This window comes from Ovis canadensis, chromosome 7, assembly GCF_042477335.2.
Source record: "Ovis canadensis isolate MfBH-ARS-UI-01 breed Bighorn chromosome 7, ARS-UI_OviCan_v2, whole genome shotgun sequence".
Lineage (NCBI taxonomy): Eukaryota > Metazoa > Chordata > Mammalia > Artiodactyla > Bovidae > Ovis > Ovis canadensis.
The window spans coordinates 58633384-58659111 of record NC_091251.1 but is presented as its reverse complement, the minus strand read 5'-3'; the positions used below and the strand labels follow the sequence as shown (position 1 = coordinate 58659111).

The following is a 25728-nucleotide window of genomic DNA, read 5'->3' as shown; positions in this document are numbered from 1 at the left end:
ACACATGGAACCCTGTTAAAAATACAGATGTCCAGGGAGCACCACATCAATGCACTTAGAGACCCACAGCACCAAAAGGGTGACAGTCCCCTCCCTTACACATAATTCAAAATAAAAACAATACTAAATCACGAAACACATGTAAAGAAGTCCACCCTAGGATTGTCAGTACCATCTTTCTATATTTCATATATATGCGTTAATATCCTAGATCACACTTTTCCTATGAATCTTGAATCTTTTGTCCTTTTTTTTCATTTTGATGGCCCCGGTTTTGCTACATTCCTCAGCCAGCACCTGTTCTTCATAGTGGATAACCCAGTACTGCGAGAGCCTTCAGACCTGTAGTCTGAGATCCCAGTGGGATGGGGTGAAGGGTGGGAGATAAAAAAGCAAAAACAGAGAGACAGAGACAGACTGTGTGGAAGCCTCCCAGACTGCCGAGTGGTCTAAGAAAGGTTCTGTAAAGCCACTGAGGAGTCTTCAAGCCCAAGTCGGCTATCAGAGGACCTCCCTGTCTCCCAGGAGTGCGCGAGCCCCAATATCCTTGGCATCTCCAGTTGGTGACTGATAGAAAGCATGGACAGAGCAAATGAAGCTATAAATTCTCAATGTGGCAGGCAGGTCCACGGTCACATCAGTTCTCTGTATTCTCTCAGCACTGAAGATCCATATCCCCAGGAAAAACCTTCTCCTGCTTAGCATCTTTGAAAGCTCTTAAGAACTATATTCAATATCCTATGACAAACCATAATGGAAAAGAAGATGAAAAAGAATATATATGTATATATATAAGCTGAGTCACTTTGTTGTACAGCAGAAATTAACATGACATTATAATTCAACTATACTTCAATAAAAATTTTTAAAAAGCTTCCCATAACTATTAATCTAATATGTCACAAAAAGTAAACGCAAATATTATTGAATATGAAACACAAACCCACAAGGTTTTCACACCTGCAAACAATGTACCAAATGTTTAATTTCTCTCAATAGTTCATATACAAGCAGTTGACTCCCAAAGCATTTTAAAAAACACAAAAGACATTATTAGACTTTGCTAATGAATTACTTCTCACCTAGGGGATTAAATCAAACATAAACAGTACAAATATTTGGAAGTTTATTTCTAAGCCAACTGAGATGATGAATTTCTGGGTTTCTATAAATTAATTTTTCTTAGTTCAATGTTTTGTACATGCCATCAATACAATATAATTACTTTAATATTCAGGATATTGTGAATAGCTGTGATTTATGAAAAATATAACTAGATATCTCAAATTCCTGATTAAGTCACTTTTAAAGACACAAAATATAAGTACACTTGAATAAACTGCAATTAATCACTGATACAAAAAGTATCTGCTTAAAGTTAAAAGTTTCTTGACAGAAAAAAAGTGATGTTGAAAAGGCCAAGACCACAATACTGAATCAAATATTTAGGGCATTAGTTATTATACCCTTTGTTTTAGAGCCTACAGTAAGTTTAGGAAAATTTCTTAAAGTTTTAAGGCCAGTCTTAAAACACATGAATAAGGATAGTAGAAATGTTACCACACATCTCAACAAAACAGAGCAAACCAAGTTTGCGCACAACTTCATTTCATTTCAGTGACTTTAAGTAAACGTCATGTTAAAAAACATGAGTAAATTTTAGGATTCATCCACGGAAATGAAAAACTTTTGAGCATTTTTAAAAAAGCTTTAATAGGCAGTGCATCTCTAACCAGCATAAACAAGGTGCAGAAAGAACAAAAATGAACTGAGCGAGCATCAACCAATGATTTCCCCACAGTGTTGCCAGATGCCTCATTCATATATAAAGCAACTAGAGATTTTTCATTCTTCCTACAAAAGTATTCAAAAATACATTTCTAGGTATGTGTTAAAATTAAGTGTTAAGTTATGATGCCCCTAAAAATCTTTCAACTTATAAAAACAAGTTCTAGGTATATAAAAATATTCAATTTTTCATGCCTGACTTGAAAAACTTAAAGTGCGATATTTTCATGCATCAGCACATTACAATTGTGCCACATAAGTTCATGTAAATAATACCCCAAACTTCCAGAGAACAGAGTACAGATATTTTAAGGTTTTATTTCCATTTGTCTTTATATTATAGTGCAAGGAAGAAAAATAAGCACCAGAGCAAGACATGTTTGTATTAAGAGAAAGTAATGTTTTCCTGGAAAAAAAAAAAAGAAAGAAAGAAACATGTCATTTCTCCCTTCAATGGTTTTTCTTAAGTCAACCACTCAGTTTACCAAAAATGTTACATCAGTTCAATTACTGAACAAAATATACATTTTGTCCAAAGACATAATTGTCTAAAAAGCTCTCAGAGAAAACTAGTCCTTCTAAGCTCCTTTCTTATTTTTTAGTAGGGATTTTAATTAAAAACAAGTTTATTACCCTTGTTCCACAATTTTAACATTCACGGAAATTTCACTCTAAATTTAAAGTGGTATTTCTTTAAGTATAGACATGGACTGCTATCAAACACACAGCCAAACTGGGAGCCAAAACTAGGGGAGCTGGAAAATGAATTACTCTAGAAAAGAATTCCAAAATTAAAGGATTCCGTGAAAAATTCTCTTTAGCAAGATAACAAAGAGTGGTGTACAGACAAGATGGTGATTGGTTTTTCTCCCAGCAGCAGCCCCTAGGATCTGTGATTAGGACAGTACTTTGGGCCTGAGAATTCTCAGTGATGATTGCTTCATCAGTTTTTGCTGGTGTCTCATTGACTGTCCTTCCTCAATGGCATGACATGCTCTCTGGAAAACAAAATATTTATCACAAATGGTAAACACAAGTACAGGCTCACATGGTGGAGAGCTTAAGGGTACAGAGCTGCCCACACAGGTCCAAAAGGAAGAATACACAGTCAGTACGTGTCATGCTAAGACCAGTCTGCCCACAACATATTATTCCAAGTTTATATATCCATCCAAAGCTTTAACTTGAAGATCTTTTGGGAAAAGTAATGACTGTTGCTAATTATAACAGATTTTTTTTTTCTTTTTTTTTTTGTCTTTCAGCTAAAAAAAGGAGGGGGCATTCTTTAAAATAAATCATTTACCTCTGCTGTGGTGGTATCCCGCAGGTAAATTTTCTGAATGTATCCTTGACTGGCACTATCTTTTTTTTGGAACAGACCTTGTCTCTGTTTTAAAACAAATAATGACAGGAAAGAAATTATTATGGGGAAAGGAAAAAAACCTATAACCTTTAATTGAGCACTTACATGTCAATTCTATTTTATAATCAGCAGACTAACCAAATACACATATTCAGGTCTGATAAGAAATAAATCATTTTTGATACAAGGATAGTGACTCCATATGTGAGTTGTTAGAATTTATGAAATTGGATGAGTATACATCTATCTGCATAAAATGATGGCTTTCTGCAGGTTATGATAAATAGCACACAGAGATACCACTTAATAACTCATCACATCTGACAAATCAAAAACCCTCCCTTTATTTCCTTGGCTAAATAAAATTTGTACACCGAGTCAATTCTCACCACTGATGTGAAAGGAAAGTGATAACTGAGAGAACTGTAATATACATGCATACTGACAGGAAAGAAACAGTCTTTCAGTGGTCTGAAAACTATGTTTCATATACCAAGGTACTCTTTCAGTTCTGAAACTCTACAATGAGGTAAGGCTGAAATACAAAATGGTGTGGTTTCATAAGTGGTTTCTTTTACTTGTAAACTTCTTTGAAAAGAAAGGAAACATAAAGGATAATAGTACTTACATCTCTAACTATTGAATTTTATAATTCAGTAAGCATTTTTCAGATAGTTTCAGTAATAGAGATAACATAATTATTGCTTAGGAAAAAATATAGAAATTACCATCTTTGGAATAACAATTTCTACTTTTTTTTAAAAAGGGTAAAAATAGAATTATATCACATATAAGAAAAATTATACATTACAAAGTAAAATGAGTTTGAGAATTAAGCAAAAGATAGGGTATCATTTTTGCTAATTACTTGCTATACAATTAAAAAGTTTTTCCACAGAAAATGGAGAGGAAAAGACATGAAAGCATTATTACATACTTAAAATGCATTTGTCTTCTATAAATGCCAAACATTACTAAATGTAAGTGTTCTAGACATAATGTTTATAATAATCTCCTTAAATCCTAAAACAGGGAATCTTCCCAGGAGTATTTTATATTATAGCAAAATTATATCCATATGAAGTAAAACAAACAAATAAAAAAACCCCACTTCTATTCACTTCCATTCTTCTACCAAAAAGGAACCTAACTCTTTTAGTGAACAGATTTAATTCACTCAGTGCAATCAAGGACTGCCAGAAAACGAAGTACAGAACACAAATTACATTTTCCTTTACTTTTCAGCATATGACAATAATAATAATCCTTCAAATACTTTATGCAGTTAACTGTAAAACCAGAGTCAGAAAGCACTCCTGGTTTCTATTCATTTAACAAATTTTTGACTCTAAAGGTGTGTGATTCATGTTTCCTTACCTCAACTGATATTTTGAGCAGATTTCCATCGACAGTGGGAGACTGTACAAAATCTTCAAATGGATATTGCCAGTCTACGGACATATGGCCTAGGATTTCAACTTCCTTTATACACAAAACTCGCCTATTTTGCAAAAGGAAACAGAAATATATAGGTATTGATAAAGACGGTTAATTGTTCTAATATTTCCCTCTACTAGATGCCATAGATATTACTTGCTTAGTAAGCAATATAACCTGGCACACTGAAAAAAAGTATGCTTCACATTAACAACAAAAAAAAGATAACTGTCAAATAAAGAGCAAACATAGCACAACTAACATAGCAGAACTTCAAAAATCCCCCTTCTGCCAATCTTGCAAAATTCAGGAAAGTGTCATTTTTAAAAAACTGAGCAGAAAACTGAAATCATTCTCTTTAAAACACATAAGGAACAGGCTGTACTTTCATCCAGGAAGTAATAAAGGCAGAAGCCCCTGAAAATGTTTTACTTGGAAAATTATTAATTGCTTTTTACTGTCAATCATGTATGCCTTCTAATCAGGAAAGAAATGTCACAAACCTCAAACGTCAGCAAAGATTCACGTTAGGCCTACGAATAAATATCAGGTTTGAACATTTTAATATTGATGCACTATATCACAGAGTGAGGAGCTCATTTTACTCAACAGCAATTAAAGAAAAAAAAAAAATCACAGAATCCTTAAAGGGCATCCACATTGATTTCCCAGTGTGTGATTCAGATTAGGTACTGATATAACTATACTTGATTCCAAAGTTTCTGTAACAGAAAGCAAAACTAGGAAAGGAGAGCTGTTGAATCTACGAATGTGCACGGTGCTGGAGAAACAAAGACCCAGCTTTCTACTTGAGAGGTATTTATAGGCTAAAAGGGGAAGTGAAATTCACTCAGTCACGGCCGACTCTCTGTGATCCCATGCACTACACAGTCCAAGGGATTCTCCAGGCCAGAATACTCGAGTGGGTAGCCCTTCCCTTCTCCAAGGGATCTCCCCAACCCAGGGATTGAACCCAGGTCTCCTGCATTGCAGGCAGATTCTTTACCAGCTGAGCCACAAAGGAAGCCCAAGAATACTAATGGAGTGTGTGGAAAATTCTCTTGGCGCACAGGAGGGAGGGACTGACTGTTGATAAAGTGGGTAGGGGAGGAGCTGATTCTTGAAAGGAGGCAGTCTTCCAGGTAGGAAAGGGAAACTTTAGACAGAGGGAAGAGTGCAGTAACATGTACGGCAGTACCAACACAGCAAGATTTATCTGAGGAATGTAGAGGTCTGCAGCTGGGGCACCAGACATATACAGAGGCGAGAAAATTAGCTTGGTGCCAGCTCTTGAAGGCTTTTTTTCTTTTTTGGCAGGTGGGGTTGAGCGGGTAGCAGAGGTTGTTAAGAAATTCTGACTTTAATCTACAGATGATGGAAATGATATGATACATTTTCTTATTGAAGAGTCATGGCCAGCGCAGGAGAGATGGGATAGACAACGAAGGTGGGAAGGGACCGTAATAGTCCAGTTAGGAAACAGTGAGAGCCTCATTTAAGGTGGTGGCTGTGAGAAGAAGAAAAAGATAGATTTTAGATGTTTAGAAGGTAGGGGTGAATGAACTCAGTGACTGATGGGGTAAGGACTGATATAGACCCTGGACACTGTATCTTTCTGCACAGGTACTCCTGAAATTGTGGGTGTATTTGGGACTGTGTCGAGCACTATAGGAAGTGCAGCACTCAGAGCCTCAGCCTACCAAGTGCCTGCAGTGCCTCCAATCACTGTGACAACCTCCAACACCCCTACCCATTCCAAACAGTCTTTAGGAAGTGGACTCCAGCTCCCCTACCCCCAGCCTCCTGCCTAGTAGAGAATCAGAAGAGAGAGATAAGAGTTAAAGATAACTAACACAAATCACTGCATCAAATGCAATTCACCATTGACTGTCTTAAAACTCTGCTCTTGACCATTTCGACAATGCTACTGTCCTCCTGCTGCCCTGAACCTCCTTCACTTTCTTCCCTCCTGCACCACGATTCCCGGAGTCCACATCTTGGTCTTCTGAATACCACATTCTCTCAGGGTGGTCTCTTGGATCTCCACTCCAGATCTTTATCCAAACTCCAAGTATCTACACCTATACCTATTTCTACACCTCTCCTTGACCTTTACTTTGATATCTCAAAGCTATGTCAAACTTATTAAGTTCAAAATGGAAACAAGTCATCATCTTTTCTGCCAAACTACTGTAAATGGTACTCAAGCCCAAAACCAGCAAAGTCATCTGGTATTCCCTTTTCTTTCATATCCAGTCATCCAACCCTGGTCTCTAAAGGTTGCCTCTTCATACCTAAGGGAAAGTAACTCACTGTGCTGGTCAGGAATGTTATTTTACTAATTATCTCCTGAAAATCTCTACAAGTGATCCGATTTAAAATTACTATGATTTTTCTACTTATGATTTGAAATTACTATGATTTTTCAACTTACTTGAAGAAATATAGCTGTATAATGTACATGTTAATATTCCTACCAAATGCCTAAATCAAACAACTACTAAAATATTACATTCAATCCCCAAAAGATGGGTTTCCATTGCTTAGTATGGAATTACATAAAAAGTATAAAAAGTACTCTTTAGATTGTTTTGTGAGTATTTTGACTTAATTAATGGGCAAATCAGAGGACTAGCTAACTCTCTCTTAGAAACAGTTTGTAGATTTAAGCCTGAATTCTAAAGTTTTCCTTTCTCTCCTTCTCACCTAAATACATTTAAATGCAGTAGAAAGAAATCTAATATATAAATGTTACCTAGTCTAAGTGCTTTGCTTTAGTTCTAAAAAATACATAACTTAAAATGTTTTGAAAATTATTTATCTATAATTAGAATACGTGATATAGGGTAGATCTCAGGAAAATAAACTTAGTAGTTTAGTCCAAGTTCTTTTATTGGGAAAAATTATCCACCACTCCCAAAATATTTAGAAAGAAAATGGAACACAAAGATATAATAACATACTTTTAAAAAGGTATGTTCAACATCCAAAATAAAACCTAGTGAGAAAAAGTAAATTCATCCTCCATAACTGGATATACAGTTAACATACAAAAGTATCACTACTGTACTTACAAACTCTAATTGATTCTGTCTCTCAGAACTTGTGTAACTTGGTTAAGCCTCTAAACCATGCTTAGTCTCAGTATCAGCATCTCCAAAACGAGAAGGTCAGAACAGATGATCTCGAATGAACCATCCAGACCTGAATTTCTGTGATTCTATGACAATGAACAGGGGTTCCCAGGTGGCTCAGGGGTAAAGAATCCACCTGCCAATGCAGAAGATGCGGGTTCGATCCCTGGATCAAGAAGATCTCCTGGAGAAGGAAATGGTAACCCACTCCAGCATTCTTGCCTAGGAAATCACATGGACAGAGGAGCCTTGCAGGATACAGTCCATGGGGTCACAAAGAATCAGACATGACTTAGTGACTAAACAACAACAGTGAACATTTTGCAGCTGAAGCATAGTTATCTAAATCCACTGTCATTTTCGTCTCCAAAATTCTTATAATATATACATTTAGCATTTGAAAAGATGTCACTTGAAGTCAATACCTATTTGTAACCATAAGGCTTGCCTTCTTGTTCCCAGAAATAGCACAGTGGTATCGGTAAGTCTCTCCTTCTAACTTTTTGACATGATTCTGAAAAGAAAAGAAGACTCAAGATTTGTGTTGTAACATGCATCTGAACAGTATTTCCAGTACTCTATATTAGTGCCAGTTAGGAAAAAATTATTAAAACCAAAAGCACAATTCTACATGAAGCTAGAAAAATGTTCATAGCATTTCTATAAATAAACTTTCACTGAGCCTTAAAAGTCAAGTAACTATTAAATGCTTACTAAGCAATCTTCTAATAAAATACACTTTGTTGCGTGATAATTCTGAAACTTTTAAATAGTTTTACCAGAAATAATCACAAATTTCATTTATATGAACCAACACTAGTATAAAACTGGACATTAACATTCCAGAGGTCCTTAAGCTGGGGTCCTTAGAAGGACTTTGGAAGGCCTATGAAATACTATAAAAAAAAATACAAACTTTTGAAAATGTTTTTCTGAACTTGTTTCCAGAGGACAGTTCATATTTTTCATCAGATTTTTAAAGGGGTCTGTTATCCTTCTCAAAGGTTAAGAACCACTGATCTACAATAATAAAAATAATAAAATTTCAAGATAATATTATTGAATATTTGGTCTTATATATTAAACACACATGAGGAGTACAAGCATGTACTAGAATTATATTCCTGGTAGAAAAGAAAACTTAAAGGCAATCTTAATACAAACATGAAGAATTTCTAAGATTTCAAACAGCTGGCACAATTTATTTCTGAATACAATTACAAGCATAAAATAATTCAAGTATAAATAGTAGCACATTAAAATACATTTTTTAATTATCTCAAAACTATTGTGACCTCAATCAACAAACATTAAATATCAATAAAGTTACATTTACAATTAATGCTAATGAAATATTATTGACATTATATATAATGCATAATTAAAAATTAGAAAATATAAAACATAAACATACCTAACAAATAAGATAATAACAATTTATAACCAAGAATACATCAATATTATCAAAAGGATAATATAATCAATAATAATCACAAGCAGAGAAAGCACACTTGTTTATTATTTCAATAGTAAAATACACAATTTTTTTTTAAAGATCCTTGGTTCCCAGTCATTCTTTGACCAATTATGAAAAGCCATGAACAACAAAGATGAATCCCTAAAGAAAGGGAGTCTCAACCTCAGAATGGACGTCTCAACTCCAGAACGAATCTCAGAGAGAAGTGAAGTTTACCAGTTACTTGTTTCACATCTTCCTTGTGTGAACCAACTAATATCTTTGCATATTTATACCTTAATTCCTCTAAAATGAATATAAATGAATGTAACCATTTAGTATGTTTGTTTTCAGCCTTGAAGTTTAAATATGTGAAAATATTTAGATTTGAGATGAAATGTACAATACTACTCACTTTCAATCTTCCACCATCTTGTATGCATTTTCATTAGTTATAAACTTTGTACTTTAAAAAACTAAAGCTTTTAAAGTATATTTTACCACCATAACACATTACAGAAACCTAGTTTTCAGCACTTCTGAAACCCACTACACTCTGAGATTCAGTCTCTATGGCAGATGAGTTTATAAAATATTCACTCTTCCTTCCCAAAAATGCAACTAGAATAATTTATAATATTTAGCAAAAGCATTCAATTTTTTCAAGTAAATTCAAAGGAAATAATACAAGATATGAAAAAGCAATGTGTATAATGATGTTTATTACATCATTATAGTATCATAGTATCATTAATGTAAAATATATTAAACATATATATAGTATCATAGTGTCATTAATGTAAAATAATGGTAACAGCTCTAATGTCAAGAATTGAGAATAGTCAAATATATGAGGTAAAGTTAGCTCAATAGATAATGCAAGAATTAAAAATGAAGCATTTCTAAGAACCAGGAAAAATATAATGAAGACAAAAAAGCAAGGAAGTCCATTTTAAATATTATATAATTATTAACTATGGGAAGCAAGATAAATATTAAACAAAAACTGGCTATACATATATATATAAATTTCATATATGTTTCTGTGTAAGTGTGTGTATGTGTGTAGATGGCAATTATCCTGGGAGAAGAGAGGATAGGTAGAAGAGTATATTGATTTCTATGAAAACACAGAATATAATTCAGTAAGTTTCAAAGCTCACTCTTAAAGAATGCAGAGCAATACTCAGAAGAAAAGAAAAGGGGGTAAATCCAAAGATTCCCAAATTATTTAGAATGTACCCATATTATAATAAGCACTAAGGAGGACATAATTTTACCCTCTAATGCTCTTCAGTATTTACACATTTTGTTATACTTCGTCCCTTAAGGACAGAAGTCTCGTTTCATTTGGATATCCAGCACAGTGTAGATAATCAAATACTTTGTTCCTAACTAACTGATTACAGCAAGATAGTAAGGGATGAAACAGCCTAAATTTCTTAACTATCCATGCCTACCCTTGCTACTCGTGGAAAAGAGTTACCAAGCTCTTTTAATGTATAATCATTCTATTTCTTCCAGTTCTCATATCTTAACGAAACTACTAAATCACACACAATGACTATACTTAGCTAAAATAATAAAGTTTCTTGAAGTTTTGTGCTTACTGACATGCGGTTGGAAAACAGGGAAATCATGAGGAAAGGAACACTGTAAAGAGCTACACAATCAAAATGTAAACAATAAAGGAAAAATTTCCCAGAAGTCTCATTAAGATTGTATAAGTAATATTTCCAGGAAAACTGAAAAATACTACTTTTACCTAAGAAGAAAGAATAATTATTAGTGATGATTTAAGACAGAATCTTGAATTAGTTACTGTGCTTGATTCTCATAGAAACTGTATATGAGGCGCCATTTCTGCCAACCCTCAATTATCTAGGCACGAAAAAAGTTTGTCAGCTACAATTTTAGGCTAGTCTTTGGATGTCATTCTTCTATTTTAAAGTGCTTGTTTCAAATAGGAAGCTTCCCTGGTGGTTCAGACGGTAAAGAATATCTGCCTGCAATGCAGAAGACCTGGGTTCCATCCCTGGGTCAGGAAGATCCCCTGGAGAAGGAATGGCAACCCACTCCAGTACTCTTGCCTGGAGAATCCCATGGACAGAGGAGGCTGGTGGGGTACAGTTGGTGGGGCCGCAAATTCTTCTTTAAAGTGCTTGCTTCAAATATGAAGTATTTACTTTATTATTTTGATAACTATAGTTTAAAAATATATAATGAAACTGAACAGTTGTATGTTAACAGCTTTATTCTCTTTAAGTGTAAAACACAATAAATCTAAGTTCACCATTTGTTTCCAATTTTGGGAGGAAACACGAAAATTGCTAGATAAGATACTGCTAAATCTAACATTTTTATCAATTATAGAAAAAAGAGAAATCAAAATATAACATGTTGAAAATTTACTCTGGGGATGCTAATTTCAAAATCATAGTTTATATTTTTAAAGTTTCCATTAGGATTATGCATCCTCTTGAAGGATTTAAAAGCAAAAGAGATTGGTTTTCAAATATAAAGACATCTATCAATCCAAAAGCCACATAAGTAATCTGCTTAATTACATGTTCAACTTCTATTTTATAACTAATAATTGTGAAATAAACATAACCAATAAAGACTTAATTTTTAAAAAGTATAAATGCGAAGGGCTAAGACTGTACATAACATAATTAGAAAATGATTGCGATTTATCTAGCAAGAGTATAGAGAAGTAAAAATAGAAAAAGAGACAAGGGAATAAATTCTCAAAACTGATGCGCCAATACTTATTTGAGGTTGAGGGACTGATCCAGAGCAACTGACTATTGTTGTTCCATTGTGTCTGACTCTTTGTGACCCCACAAACTGTGGCCTGCCAAGCTCCTTTGTCCACAGGATTTCCCAGACAAGAATACTGGAGTGCGTGGCCAATTTCCTTCTCCAGGGGATCTTCCCAACCCAGGGACTGAACATGAGTTTCCCACACTGGCAGGCAAAGTCTTTACCACAGAGCCACCAAGGAAGCCAAGAGCAAGTGATACTTCATTTCTTAAAATATATGCCCCAATCTATTTTCATAACTTGAGTAAATTTATGGTGATTTATGAAACACAGTTATGTAATTCTATCAGCAGGACTCATAAATATAAAGAACACACAGATTGGACATAACAATTATTTTTTTTTTTTTGCAACTTTACCAGAAATGCATATGAATACCATAAGAAAAGGTGAAATTCTCAGGATGATGGTAAAAGTTCAATAAAGTATCCCTCCAACTAAATGTAAAACAAAGTTGATTTCCTGTATCTTTTCATCTTTTATATTGACCTCTTATTCCTGTACAATATTACCAGGAATATCATAGTTTTTATCTGTAGCCAAACCACTACAATAAAAAGTTCAGAGAGAGGTAAGAAATGTAAAGATAATTTCATCAGAATGTGGACTCTCACTCTAAATAAATCAGGACAGTCAATTAATATCACAATTTGTTTTGATTTTTAAGGATGAAACCAAGTAGTAGTATACAAAACATTTACTCCTGTATTTCCAGTTCTTGCTGTGTAGGCAGAAAAAAGAAAGAAAATAAAGTTAGAAGCATGCAGAAAGGTAAAATGCAATCACATACTATAAAAACCAAAGGCTAAGAACAATGAAGAGTTGTTTTATTTTAAAGTCAAAGTAGAAAAATATTAAAAATTCTACTTTGGAGGAAAGCTAGTCATGAGAGAATAGCATTTTACGTATGTGTTGTTTACATTACAAAATTAAAATTAAAATATACACCAAAAAAAAATTCCAAAAAAGTTTCAAGGTTTTAACAAAAGATTATAACTGTACAGAATCTTTTTTTCTCTCCTCCAGCTTCTGTTTACTGAATAAATCTAGATTTACAATACAGGCCAAATAAATTAATTTGGTTGAGAGAAAAGGAAGCAGCGAAATTCCAATAATTAGCTATAAGCAGAGGACTGAAGTTTAACAACATAAATGAAAGGTGCTCAATACAAACAGTAATAAAGCCTATGACTACTTTCAACATTATCCTTTTTACACTAAAAAGCTTTGATCCTGTGCAGAAAAGAACTAAATGATGAGTTACTCCTATTTAATACACTATGCTAATAAAATAAAACAAATAATCCAATTCTACCCTGCATACCATTGTTTCCTGTGTAATCTTTAAAGAAGTTCATGAATCAGGAACTTTAGGAACCAGCCATGAAGATTTCTGACCATAGAAATCTTTAAAATTCAATTTCACTCATGACGGTAAAGAATAGAATTTATACCTCAAATATGTCATAGCCCTCAGACTCCTGTCGGTCATAAGGGCGAATGATGCCGTCTTCATGGATCAGGCGAGGGGAACGGAGCCTGGACACGTCCTCTGTTGATTCTGCCACCCTGTGTAAGTACATATAAGAAAACACATGAGAATCTCTCAAAATAACAAACGTATCATTGTATTGATTGAACCACTATACTATGTAACACATGAACCATGAATACTGTGCTGAGTCTTGTCAGACTCTCCTGACCCAGGGACTGTAGCCAGCCAGGCTCCTCTGTCCATGGGATTTCCCAGGCAAGAATACTGGGGTGGGTTGCCATTTCCTTATCCAGGGGATCTTCCAAACCCAGGGATTAAACCTGCGTCTCCTGCATTGCAGGCAGATTCTTTACCAACTGAGCTACCAGGGAAGCTCCACTATGTAACACAATATATCAATATTTGATAAACAGTAATTTTAAATAATTTGCCAAAACAATGTGACAAACATTAAAACCAGGTCAGTTTGACTTCATGTTCCCTCACCTTTTCTTAATAATAAAGGCAGGGAGTAGGCCATCCACTCTTTGTATCCCTGGTGTCTAGCACAGTGCCTGGCATATAGTAAGGACCAATAACCATTTGTCAAATAAAAGAGAAACTGAGCCATTAAAAAAAAAGCCTCTTCTTACTCCTCTCTGGGGGAGCTCTACCTTGTGAACCAGTAAGAGCTCTCAATCAGACTTTAAGGTCCTTAAGGGCAGGCAGAGTATTTAGCATACTTATGTACTCCTAGCAACAATCAGCGGAGAAGGCAATGGCACCCCACTCCAGTACTCTTGCCTGGAAAATCCCATGGACAGGGGAGCCTGGTGGGCTGCAGTCCATGGGGTCGCTGGGAGTTGGACACGACTGAGCGATTTCATTTTCACTTTTCACTTTCATGCATTGGAGAAGGAAATGGCAACCCACTCCAGTGTTCTTGCCTGGAGAATCCCAGGGACGGGGGAGCCTGTTGGGCTGCCTGCCGTCTATGGGATTGCACAGAGTCGGACACGACTGAAGCGACTTAGCAGCAGCAGCAGCAGCAACAATCAGCACATAGACACATGGCCTGTACATGGTGTACATTTAATCACCTCTGAATCCCCTGGAAGGTGCTACTGGCCATATCTATGATTCCACCAGTTGGACGAGCCACAGCACCCACAAGCCCTTTTCCAATCCCTTTGAAGAATCCAGCAGCTCCTTCCTTTTTGGCACCTTCATAAAACCAGACAATGAAAGAATAAAGATTTTAAAATCAGCAACTTCGAACTCAACAAACGTCTAAGTCAAATACCGAATGGTTTTACCCAGGAAGCTCCTAGAATTCGACATTCTAAAGAGGTTAAATTTAGTCCTAACCTGTGATAAAACAGTGGTTTTCAAAGTATATTAAAAATGCAAAATTATTAGGCCCCACTCCCAGCCAGTAATCTGCATTTTTACAAACCCCCAAGGTAATCCCAAGGCATACTCAAGTTTTACAGCTAGTGATCCAGGGGTTTAGTTAGTAACTATGACTGGAGGATCTAAGAATTGACCAGAAAATATTATTATTATTATTATTATTGCCAACCATCAGGAGATTTTTCAAGAAGTGTACTTTTTAAAAAATATAAGAACTTTATAAAAATATAATTCACATTCCATATAATTCACCCATTAAAGTATATTCACAGCTGTGCAACTATCACCATAATCAATTTTAGAAAATTTGCATTATTTCAAAAAGAAAGCCCATACCTATTAGCAATCATTTCCCATTTTTCCCCAAACCCTCTTCCCAATTCTATGCAGTTTACCTCCTTCCTCCCTATGCTGCAGATCTAGGCAATCACTAACCTAATTTCATCTGTATGGATTTGCCTATTCTAGTCAAATAGAATCATACAATATGCGGCCTTTTGTGACTGGCTTTTCTTCACTTAGAATCATGCTTTCAAGGTTCATTCATCTTGTACTTGTATCAATACCTGACTTCTTTTTACAAATGGATGTTAACCCATTTGTATGGCGTATACCACATTTTGTTTATCCATGCATTAGCAGATGGACATTTGGCTTGCTATTACATTCTGGTTATTATGAGTAATATTTTTATAAACATTTCTGTACAAGGCTTTGACCAAACAGAGGCTTTCAATTCCCTTGGATATATACCTAAGAGTGGAATTGCTGGGTCACATATATAAGCTCTATCTTTATATCCAGTTGTCCCAGTACTGTTTGTTGAAAAGACTATTCTTTTTCTATGGAATTATCTTGGCCCCCCTGTCAAAACATAATCGACCATAACAATAAACATATATTTCTGAATATGAATTCTACTCCATTGATCTATATGTGTAGCTGTATGCCAGCAACACCTGTCATAGCTACTTTAACTTGACAGTAAGTTTTAAAACTGGATAGTATAAGTCCTCCAACTTCATTATTTTTTTCCCCAGATGTTTTTGCTATCCAGGGTTCCCCTGAATTCCCATATACATTTTAGAATCAGTTCCTCAATCTCTGAAAAAAAGCTACTGGGATTTTGATAGGGATTGTACTGAATAAAGAATGTGCTTTTTAAACTAGGATTTTAAAAAAGTCAATTGCTATTGAGAGTCCAACAGAATCCAGTCTAACAATAATATGTATTACTTTTACCATGTATCAACTCTTCAGACTTTGTACAGAAAGGAAACATTCTCAACCTACCTTCCACAGGCTTTGTTATTATTCCAGTCACTCCACCAACGACTCCCTAAGAGAGAAATCATAGATCAAGTCAAGCCTGAATGGAAGGTGCTTAATTTTAAACCAACCACTAGAGGTCTCTACTGACATATTATTACAGGAATAACTTTAAAAAAAAAAAAAAAAAAAACAAGGACTTGACAGAGAATATGCGCATATAAGTGAATTCTCTGATTTTTAAAATATTACCTCATAGCATATATTAAATGAAGCGCTTTACAGAAGCAGAACTTTATAACAGAAGAGTAAAGCAGGTGAAAATTTTTTACATCTGACTCTGACACCAATCACCAGTTGATGTGTGTGCATGCATGCTAAGCCACTGCAGACATGTCCAACTCACTGTGACCCAGTGGACATTAGCCCACTAGGCTCCTCTGTCCATGGGATTCTCTAGTTGATGCAATCTCTTAAGCCTCAGTTTCCATATCAGTAAAATTATTGAGTTGAGAAAATTAGAGATCTAATTATCAATTCCAATGAAGTTACTCCATAATTTAGTGCAAGTGTGGAAAACTGAAAATGAAGGGACCTCTCATGGACAGCAACTAACCTGACAAGTAAAGTGCTTTAGAGGAGACGATACACATTAGAAATCACAGGCACAAACACAGCAGTTAACAGTCTACTGAGTTAATTTCAAAAGTTAAAAAGTAATATTCGTGCATTCTTTACATAACTTTCAAGTAGTGTTAGTAACTAAAAATAGCTGTATATCACACAGAAAAATAACTGAAGGATGTATACTAAACTGAAAAGATCAGATACCCCTAGGAAGAGGAGAAGGATAATCAAAGAGTACCTTATAGCCTTACCTAGGTTCCCATTACTCACTTAAAAAAATAACTTGGAAGTTCTTATAATTACTTGTACGGAAGACAGTCATGTATTACCTGTATAATTGAATGGTATAGTACTGAAAAGTAATGAAAGGTAGTTCCTGGTTTATAACACGTAACCTGTGCACCTGCCTTCTATAGAAACGGTTGACTGATGATGACCTGAAGCCAACTCTCTCCCTCCAGTTACCTCCACGTTCCTCTGCTCCACTTCCCCACCTTCCACACTAGTGCTAATCTGCCATCATTATAGTTTTCACTCCAGCCCAAGTGCCAAAGTCTAGGAATTGGAGTGGGGGTGGGCGGTTAGGGTAGACTGATGGTGATAAAGGGAAAGAAGAACAAAAAAGGAAACAGAAAGTGTGCAATTTATCACTACTGTTGCTCTGACAGACTTATTTACAATCAGTGTTCCACGTGCCACACAACCAGTACATATGCTAAAGTGTATCTGTAAGTTAGTATTTCTTGAAGATTCTGCAGGAGACTTACAAGCAGCAAGCCCTTTCCCCCTCTGGCCAGGCTGTCACCAAAATCTTTAGGCTGCCGACCCATCTCCTCTCTTCTTTTTTGCTGATATTCTTTGTCCATTGTAATTGCTGCCAAACCTTTTCCAACAGAGCCGGTGATTCGAGATACAACTCCTGCTGCACCACCTATCAAAAGACCCAGAGAAGTAAATCACACTGTTTCTTTGAAGAGCATTATCACAATACAGAGCATGTGGCTGCTTGAAACCAACAGGTGCTTAAAATTCTGTCTCCTATACAAAAAGGCAGATATTGATTGTATTCAGTTCCCACTTAGCAAGAAGAGGAATAAAACTATTGCAAGTACACCGATTAACAAATCTATGACATAAAAAAAAAAAAAACCTCAGCAGGTCAATGTCAAATTATTTTCCATTTAAGAACAAGTGAACTCATCTTTCAGAACAATTATTATACAGCAAAACCCTCTTTTCTTAAACATAGTCATTTATTTTTATAAACAACGAATTTAATAACTTATAAAAATATAAATTATTATATTTATATACATACACACAAATATGCAATACATACCTACTGTGTGTCCAAAGAGACTTTTTACTCCAATTACTAACCCCTCAGCAAATTCTTCAGGGCCTTGAACAGCACCCTGGTCAAAAATTTAAAGAAAAGTTTGCTACTTAAAATTTAAATACGTTTAAGACTTTGAATCTAGTATTTCAGAATTTCCATGAAGATACAAAATCTCAAAGATACGTCAGCATTGTGCTGACAGTTTTCACCTTCTAATCCCCAAACTGATGGAACACCTATTGTGTCTGAAGATACTTTTAACCCACATGATCTTAGCAACCCTTTAAGATGTCAACTCTTTAAGATGACAAAAACTGGAGAGGAATAAATCATTGGCTTCAGTCAAAATTGGAAATTGGCCTTCCAGGACCAAGTGCCATCAGACTGTTACAGCAAGCCACATTGAAAGCAAGACTAGCAGCCCACACAGTTTGGGCTCTCTTGTTTTCCCATTTATTCTTTTTGCTTTGTCCTTCTGAAACCCTCACCACACTGGGATCCTGCATCCTTTAAATGGAGAACAGGTTAGAGGAAAGCGTGACTATGAAACAAAGTCAGCTTTCAATGCCCATTAGTTCTTTACACGGTGGTGACACAGTTTTGAATCGTTCTCAGTCTACTTAGCACTCTTCCTAACAACTACATTAAATCCTAGAAAATGTAGGCATGCTTTATTACCCAGATACTAGAAGTGCTCAGTTAGTTCTAAAACAATCTTTTGATGTTATCTCTAGTAATTTTTAAAATATATAAAATTGATATACTTGGTATTTGAACATTATTCAGTTCCAAGATACAATTAAAATATGAATTATCTGTCATAAAAAGTAGAACATCCATTTTTCTACACTACACTTAAAATAAATAAAAGACCAATACCTGGAAGGGTTCATAGAAAAAAGCTTCAAAGCCTTCAGATAGACCTCTAATTAATCCAAACGGGTTTCCAAGTACATCTAAGCCCAATACAAGGACATACATCTGTTTCAAGAACTACAGGAAAATAAATAAATAAATGAATGAATGAAGTTCTTTGCAACCATTGTAAGAAAATACATCATGAACCAATGTGGAAAAAGTGGGATACTGACTAAATTAGGTTGTTAAAGGAAAACTCTGCAGTGACGTTTTACTATGTTCCAGGCACTATGCTCCTACTTTACATGGGACTTTCAAATGGGATAGAACTCAGGTTTGAGGCAAAGTCGGCCTTTTGTCAGTTACATAACCTTGGACAAGTCGCGTAGTCTCTATAGGCCCTGTTCTTTTCATCTGTAAACTGGGAGGTCTATTATACTGACCTTGCATGGCTGAGTATGCATATTAAATGGATATATATTTATTGCTATGAACTAAATGAGTTGATAACCAAAACAAAAAGACAAATGAAAAAATATCCTTATTTGAACATGTAAAAATCAAGTTTAAACACCGTAAGAGAAAAGACCTTTCAGCAGAGGAAGGCAAGAGCAATGTCACCCACAGCAATGGTACTCGTGCGTGTGTGCTCAGTTGCTTAAGTCCTGTCAGCTTCTTTGCAACCCCATGGGCTGTAGCCTGCCAGGTTCCTCTGCCCATGGAATTTTCAAGGCAAGAATATTGGAGTGAGTTGCCATGCCCTCCTCCAGGGAATCTTCCCGACTCGGGGAGAGAACCTGCGTTTCTTATATCTACGGCAATGGCAGGTGTGTTCCTTACCACTACGCCACCTGGGAAGCCCAATGGCACTCTGGTGCCCCCAAAACAGCTACTGTGTCTCTGTGCACAGACTTCAAACCATGGAGGAACAGGCATCAGTAAGAGGAACTTGGTTTCCTCGCAATTCTACTACACTATGCTTAGAAACTATAGTCACTGAAGGAATAAAATGTAATGACCCTTAAATCACTATTCTTTCTCAAAGTGGTAAATGTATAATTGCAAAAGGAAAACACACTAAAGCAAACTTTTTAAAAGGTTTATATAGTTGGCGGGGCGGGAGGGGGGTGGAATTAAAGAAACAGAAGTTAATCATTCCAGAAAACTACTAAGTAATGAGATTGTGAACTGCACTAAGTTAGGTAAATGTCACCCAACACTGTCACACATAAATGCTTTGCTTTTATATTATGAAGTATCTTCCGTATGAGCTACTATTAATACGACAGGAAGTTACCTGTTCACTGTAATGTCTAACAACACTCCACATGAGCTGATCTCTGTTGTAAAACTGATACCGAATTTCATAATAAGCAAGTCTGGGAGGAGAAAGAGTCAAAAGTACTAAGATTATTTTTTGGAAAAAAAAAAAAAGACTTAAAGTTTCAGTGATAATCATTTCTAAGTCACAATTAGGTTTGTACATGTAATTTGAGATATTAAATATTAGGATGCCAAAACTATGATAAAAATAGTACATTGTCATGCAAATCTTTCATAAACACATACAGAGTAAAAAGTTGACCATAATCCCACTACAATTTTTTTCTTAAACTTTTTCTTTTCCTCGTTTTCCACTTCAAATTCTTTCTTTTCTATGCAACTGAAAAATATTAAAGCACTCTGTATGCATTTTTATACTCAACATTTTGGATAAATATTCTTTTAGGTTTTCAAATTTTGATATAACCATTTTTAATAACATAGCATTCCATCATGTGGATAGGTCAAACAATTCTTTCACGATCAGATTATTTCCAAATTTTGACGTAATAATCAGAGTTGCCATGTGTATTCTGAATACACCTTTGGTTGCATTTCAAGATTATTTTCTGACTGAATTCCTACCCAAAATAATTACTGAGTGAAAGCCTACAAAAACATTTAAGACTCTTGATATATACCCCTTTCCACTTGTACATATGATTAAAAAAAAAATGTCCATTTCTTAGATGCACTTCTCTCTAGTACTAGGACTTCTCATATTTTGAAATCTTTGATAATTTGCTTTAATTTGCATATATTCTTTGATAAACAATAAAACTAAACATTTCTAATATCTATTAGCCACTGTATCTTCCCTTTTATGAATTAGTTCACGTTGTTCTCTAGTACCTATGGCATTTGAATTTTTAGGTTAAAAATTAAATTATTAATCTTTTGCTATACTTGTCATATCATCCCAGTTCTTTGTTTTTTTAATTATTTTCATTGATTTTGTTTTAAGAGTTTAATTTTTATGTAGTCAAATTAATTTTTATTTTTCCATCAGGATTTTTTCCATTGCTTTTAAACATAGGAAGGTTTCCTTTTATTTAGAGATTTGACAGCAAATAACTTCTATTTTTCCTTAGTCTTTTTCTTTCCATTTGAACTTAATATTTAAGCCTTTGTTCCTATAAAATTTGATAGTATACAAGGTAAAAATAATATTAATGAATTTCTCTAATACCACTGTTGAATATCAATTCAATAAATATTCATTGAATTTATATGTATCTGGCACACACAAATATTCTTATATGAAAGGTAGCAAGGAGCTATTATCTATACTTTGCCGCAAATTATACTGAAATCTAATCCTACTGCTATCTATTTTTAAATATAATTTCACTTAAAACATGGTCCATTTATAACATACTACTAAAATAATTCAATGTTTATACTATATTCATATATTATCTAGATGCTGATAACTGAAAAAAATATTAGACTCTTTACCTTGTCTTTATGAGTCCAAACTAGAATGGGTCCAAACTATTAAAAGTGTAAGTAGTAGAATTACCACTTTTCTAAGGTAACTTCTAGCACAAATGAAAAGAATGAATATCCAGAAATAGCATCCTGGTATAAAAACCTCCTAACACACTTCAACAGAACTCTTACTTGAATATAAGGTCATCCACATCAGTCAGAGTAGCACCGATGCTTTTCAATAGCAGGTTGACAGAATGAATTGGAATCAATTCCTGTTTCTCTTGGTTTGATTCCTCACCACCAGAACCCAAAGACAAACTCAAGTGCAACTAAAAGGAAAATAATGTTCAGTAAATGAAAACTAAAAACAAAAATATTTACATACATGGACACCACATTGTCCAGACACAAACAAATGTACCTTTCAATTAGAATCCTAAAGAAAACTATTATTTGTTATTCAATATATTACACAGAACAGTTCTGATCCTCATATTTACTTTCTAATAAAATACAAATCAATTTGTCCCCAAAACTGAACCATAATTTTATTCAAACTTTATAAATAACATTGTGTTTATATGGAGAAAACCAAAAAAACACTTTGCAAAAACAGCATAATCATTTTAAGAGGAAAAAAATGTCAACTGGCCTACCAGCAATCTAACTCAAAATAATGGATAATCATTTCTACAAGATAAATAACTTTTAGTAACAATTAAGAATAACTGCAGTATAATTACACGAGGACAAGTAACAACAGCATGACAATTATGGCAACACTTTAGCAAGTTCCAAATAAATGGTTAAAAGAATAATAAGGTTTTCAACCCTAAAGACTCCACCAGAAAATTACTAGAGCTCATCAATGAATATAGTAAAGTTGCAGGATATAAAATCAACACACAGAAATCCCTTGCATTCCTATACACTAATAATGAGAAAGTAGAAAAAGAAATTAAGGAAACAATTCCATTCACCATTGCAACAAAAAGAATAAAATACTTAGGAATATATCTACCTAAAGAAACTAAAGACCTATATATAGAAAACTATAAAACACTGATTAAAGAAATCAAAGAGGACACTAATAGATGCAGAAATATACCATGTTCATGGATCGGAAGAATCAATATAGTGAAGATGAGGATACTACCCAAAGCAATTTACAAATTCAATGCAATCCCTATCAAGCTACAAGCCATATTTTTCACAGAACTAGAACAAATAATTTCAAGATTTGTATGGAAATACAAAAAAACTCGAAATGCCAAAGCAATCTTGAGAAATAAGAATGGAACTGGAGGAATCAACTTGACTGACTTCAGGCTCTACTACAAAGCCACAGTCATCAAAACAATATGGTACTGGCACAAAGACAGACATATAGATCAATGGAACAAAATAGAAAGCCCAGAGATAAATCCACACACATATGGACACCTTATCTTTGACAAAGGAGGCAAGAATATACAATGGAGTAAAGACAATCTCTTTAACAAGTGGTGCTGGGAAAACTGGTCAACCACTTGTAAAAGAATGAAACTAGATCACTTTCTAATACCCCACACAAAAATAAACTCAAAATGGATTAAAGATATAAATGTAAGACCAGAAACTATAAAACTCCTAGAGGAGAACATAGGCAAAACACTCTCAGACATAAATCACAGCAGGATCCTCTATGACCCACCTCCCAGAATTCTGGAAATAAAAGCAAAAATAAACAAATGGGATCTAATTAAAATTAAAAGCTTCTGCACAATGAAGGAAAATATAAGCAAGGTGAAAAGACAGCCTTCTGAATGGGAGAAAATAATAGCAAATGAAGCAACTGACAAACAACTAATCTCAAAAATATACAAGCAACTTCTGCAGCTCAATTCCAGAAAAATAAATGACCCAATCAAAAAATGGGCCAAAGAACTAAATAGACATTTCTCCAAAGAAGACATACGGATGGCTAACAAACACATGAAAAGATGTGCAATATCACTCATTATTAGAGAAATGCAAATCAAAACCACAATGAGGTACCACTTCACACCAGTCAGAATGGCTGCGATCCAAAAATCTGCAAGCAATAAACGCTGGAGAGGGTGTGGAGAAAAGGGAACCCTCCTACACTGTTGGTGGGAATGCAAACCAGTACAGCCACTATGGAGAACAGTGTGAAGATTCCTTAAAAAATTGCAAATAGAAATACCTTATGACCCAGCAATCCCACTTCTGGGCATACACACCGAGGAAACCAGAATGGAAAGAGACACATGTACCCCAATGTTTATCGCAGCACTGTTTATAATAGCCAGGACATGGAAACAACCTAGATGTCCATCAGCAGATGAATGGATAAGAAAGCTGTGGTACATATATACAATGGAGTATTACTCAGCCGTTAAAAAGAATTCATTTGAATCAGTTCTGATGAGATGGATGAAACTGGAGCCGATTATACAGAGTGAAGTAAGCCAGAAAGAAAAACACCAATACAGTATACTAACACATATAGAATTTAGAAAGATGGCAATGACGACCCTGTATGCAAGACAGGAAAAAAGACACAGATGTGTATAACGGACTTTTGGACTCAGAGGGAGAGGGAGAGGGTGGGATGATTTGGGAGAATGGCATTCTAACATGTATACTATCATGTAAGAATTGAATCGCCAGTCTATGTCTGACGCAGGATGCAGCATGCTTGGGGCTGGTGCATGGGGATGACCCACAGAGATGTTATGGGGAGGGAGGTGGGAGGGGGGTTCATGTTTGGAAACGCATGTAAGAATTAAAGATTTTAAAATTAAAAAAATAAAAGAAAAAAAAGGTTTTCAGCTTCCACAACCCCTTCAACTCAGGACTTAACCATGAGATTTTCACATTCCCATGTAGCTTCTTCTGCTTCGTGCTACACTAACATTAGTGAGATAGTGCCAGAAGATACAGGCAGAAGGTAATTCAATGTGTGTTAAGTAAAGCAGATAACTCTGCCTTCTCATTCTGCCAGTTCTCTGGGCATTCTCCCTCAATAGAGAGCTCAATAGAGGGGACTTATGGAAAAGCCAGGGAGGCCTGGTTGTTGAATTTTTTCTCTCATGTGGACTTTTGCCCATCTGCAGACTTAGAGAGGGCTGGGATCCATGAAAGGCAATCTTAAGTGAAAAGAGATCCAGCCTTTTCCTACAGAGTAAGAAATGACCACGACAGCCGTGATTTCAGTTATTCAACATTATGGGGCGAGTCCCAGTGCGCCTAAAAACGTCGTCATTTAGTCGCTCAGCCAAGTCCAACTCTGACTGAACGGACTGTAACCTGCCTCAGCCCTTGGGATTCCCCAGGCAAGAATACTGGAGTGGGTTGCCATTTGCTTCTCCAGGGGACCTTCCCGACACAGGGATTGAATCCGTGTCTCCTGCTTGGCAGGAGGATTTTTACCACTGAGTCACAATATGTATAGGTAAATTATAAACCTGTAATACCCCATGGAGGTTATAAACCCCATGAAGTCATTTTATATCTTCAACAGCAACTTCAATAGCAGGTCTTCAGTTAAGAATTTGTTGAAGGTATTGTCCAATCTCATAAAGAACTGATTTTCATTTAATAATGAAAAAGAAATTGTGTATAACTCATCACATAAAACAATATCAATTTTGAACCTAACACTATCAATATATTTGATATCACCAAACTAATATATCAACTTAAAATTAATTAATTAATTAAATAAAATAATGATTTGATTTTATAAATCCATTCCCTCAGCTGAATGGACTGGTGAATGCAACTGACAATATTGTGCTGTTAACAGTTTTTGAGAATGTAAAGGATCATCAATATTTTTAAAGAGTTACTTAATTGTAAATCTGGCCCATTACACAAATTTAGAGCTTTATGGCTGATAGCATTTGTGGATTCTCTAAGCAGTCACCTTTTCCTAGAACAGCTAAAAAGAATAACAAAAGGAGACAAGGAAATGGGTTCATA

The 25728-nt window shown here is 35.1% G+C and overlaps 1 protein-coding gene across 1 annotated transcript in view; it reads right to left on the bottom strand.

Annotated features, from left to right (window-relative positions):
* Positions 1 to 951: 951 nt before the first annotated feature.
* Positions 952 to 25728, bottom strand: part of VPS13C (vacuolar protein sorting 13 homolog C) — a 181617-nt gene continuing 156840 nt past the window's right edge. The window contains exons 72-83 of the mRNA XM_069596314.1: positions 21931 to 22070; positions 20282 to 20363; positions 19006 to 19119; positions 18127 to 18202; positions 17555 to 17718; positions 16185 to 16230; positions 14579 to 14702; positions 13459 to 13573; positions 8148 to 8236; positions 4529 to 4652; positions 3092 to 3175; positions 952 to 2786 (exon numbers count right to left, since the gene is read on the bottom strand). Of these exons, the coding sequence (XP_069452415.1) occupies positions 2685 to 2786; positions 3092 to 3175; positions 4529 to 4652; positions 8148 to 8236; positions 13459 to 13573; positions 14579 to 14702; positions 16185 to 16230; positions 17555 to 17718; positions 18127 to 18202; positions 19006 to 19119; positions 20282 to 20363; positions 21931 to 22070 (1260 nt within the window). The 3' untranslated portion in view covers positions 952 to 2684. The remainder of the gene's footprint in view (positions 2787 to 3091; positions 3176 to 4528; positions 4653 to 8147; positions 8237 to 13458; positions 13574 to 14578; positions 14703 to 16184; positions 16231 to 17554; positions 17719 to 18126; positions 18203 to 19005; positions 19120 to 20281; positions 20364 to 21930; positions 22071 to 25728) is intronic.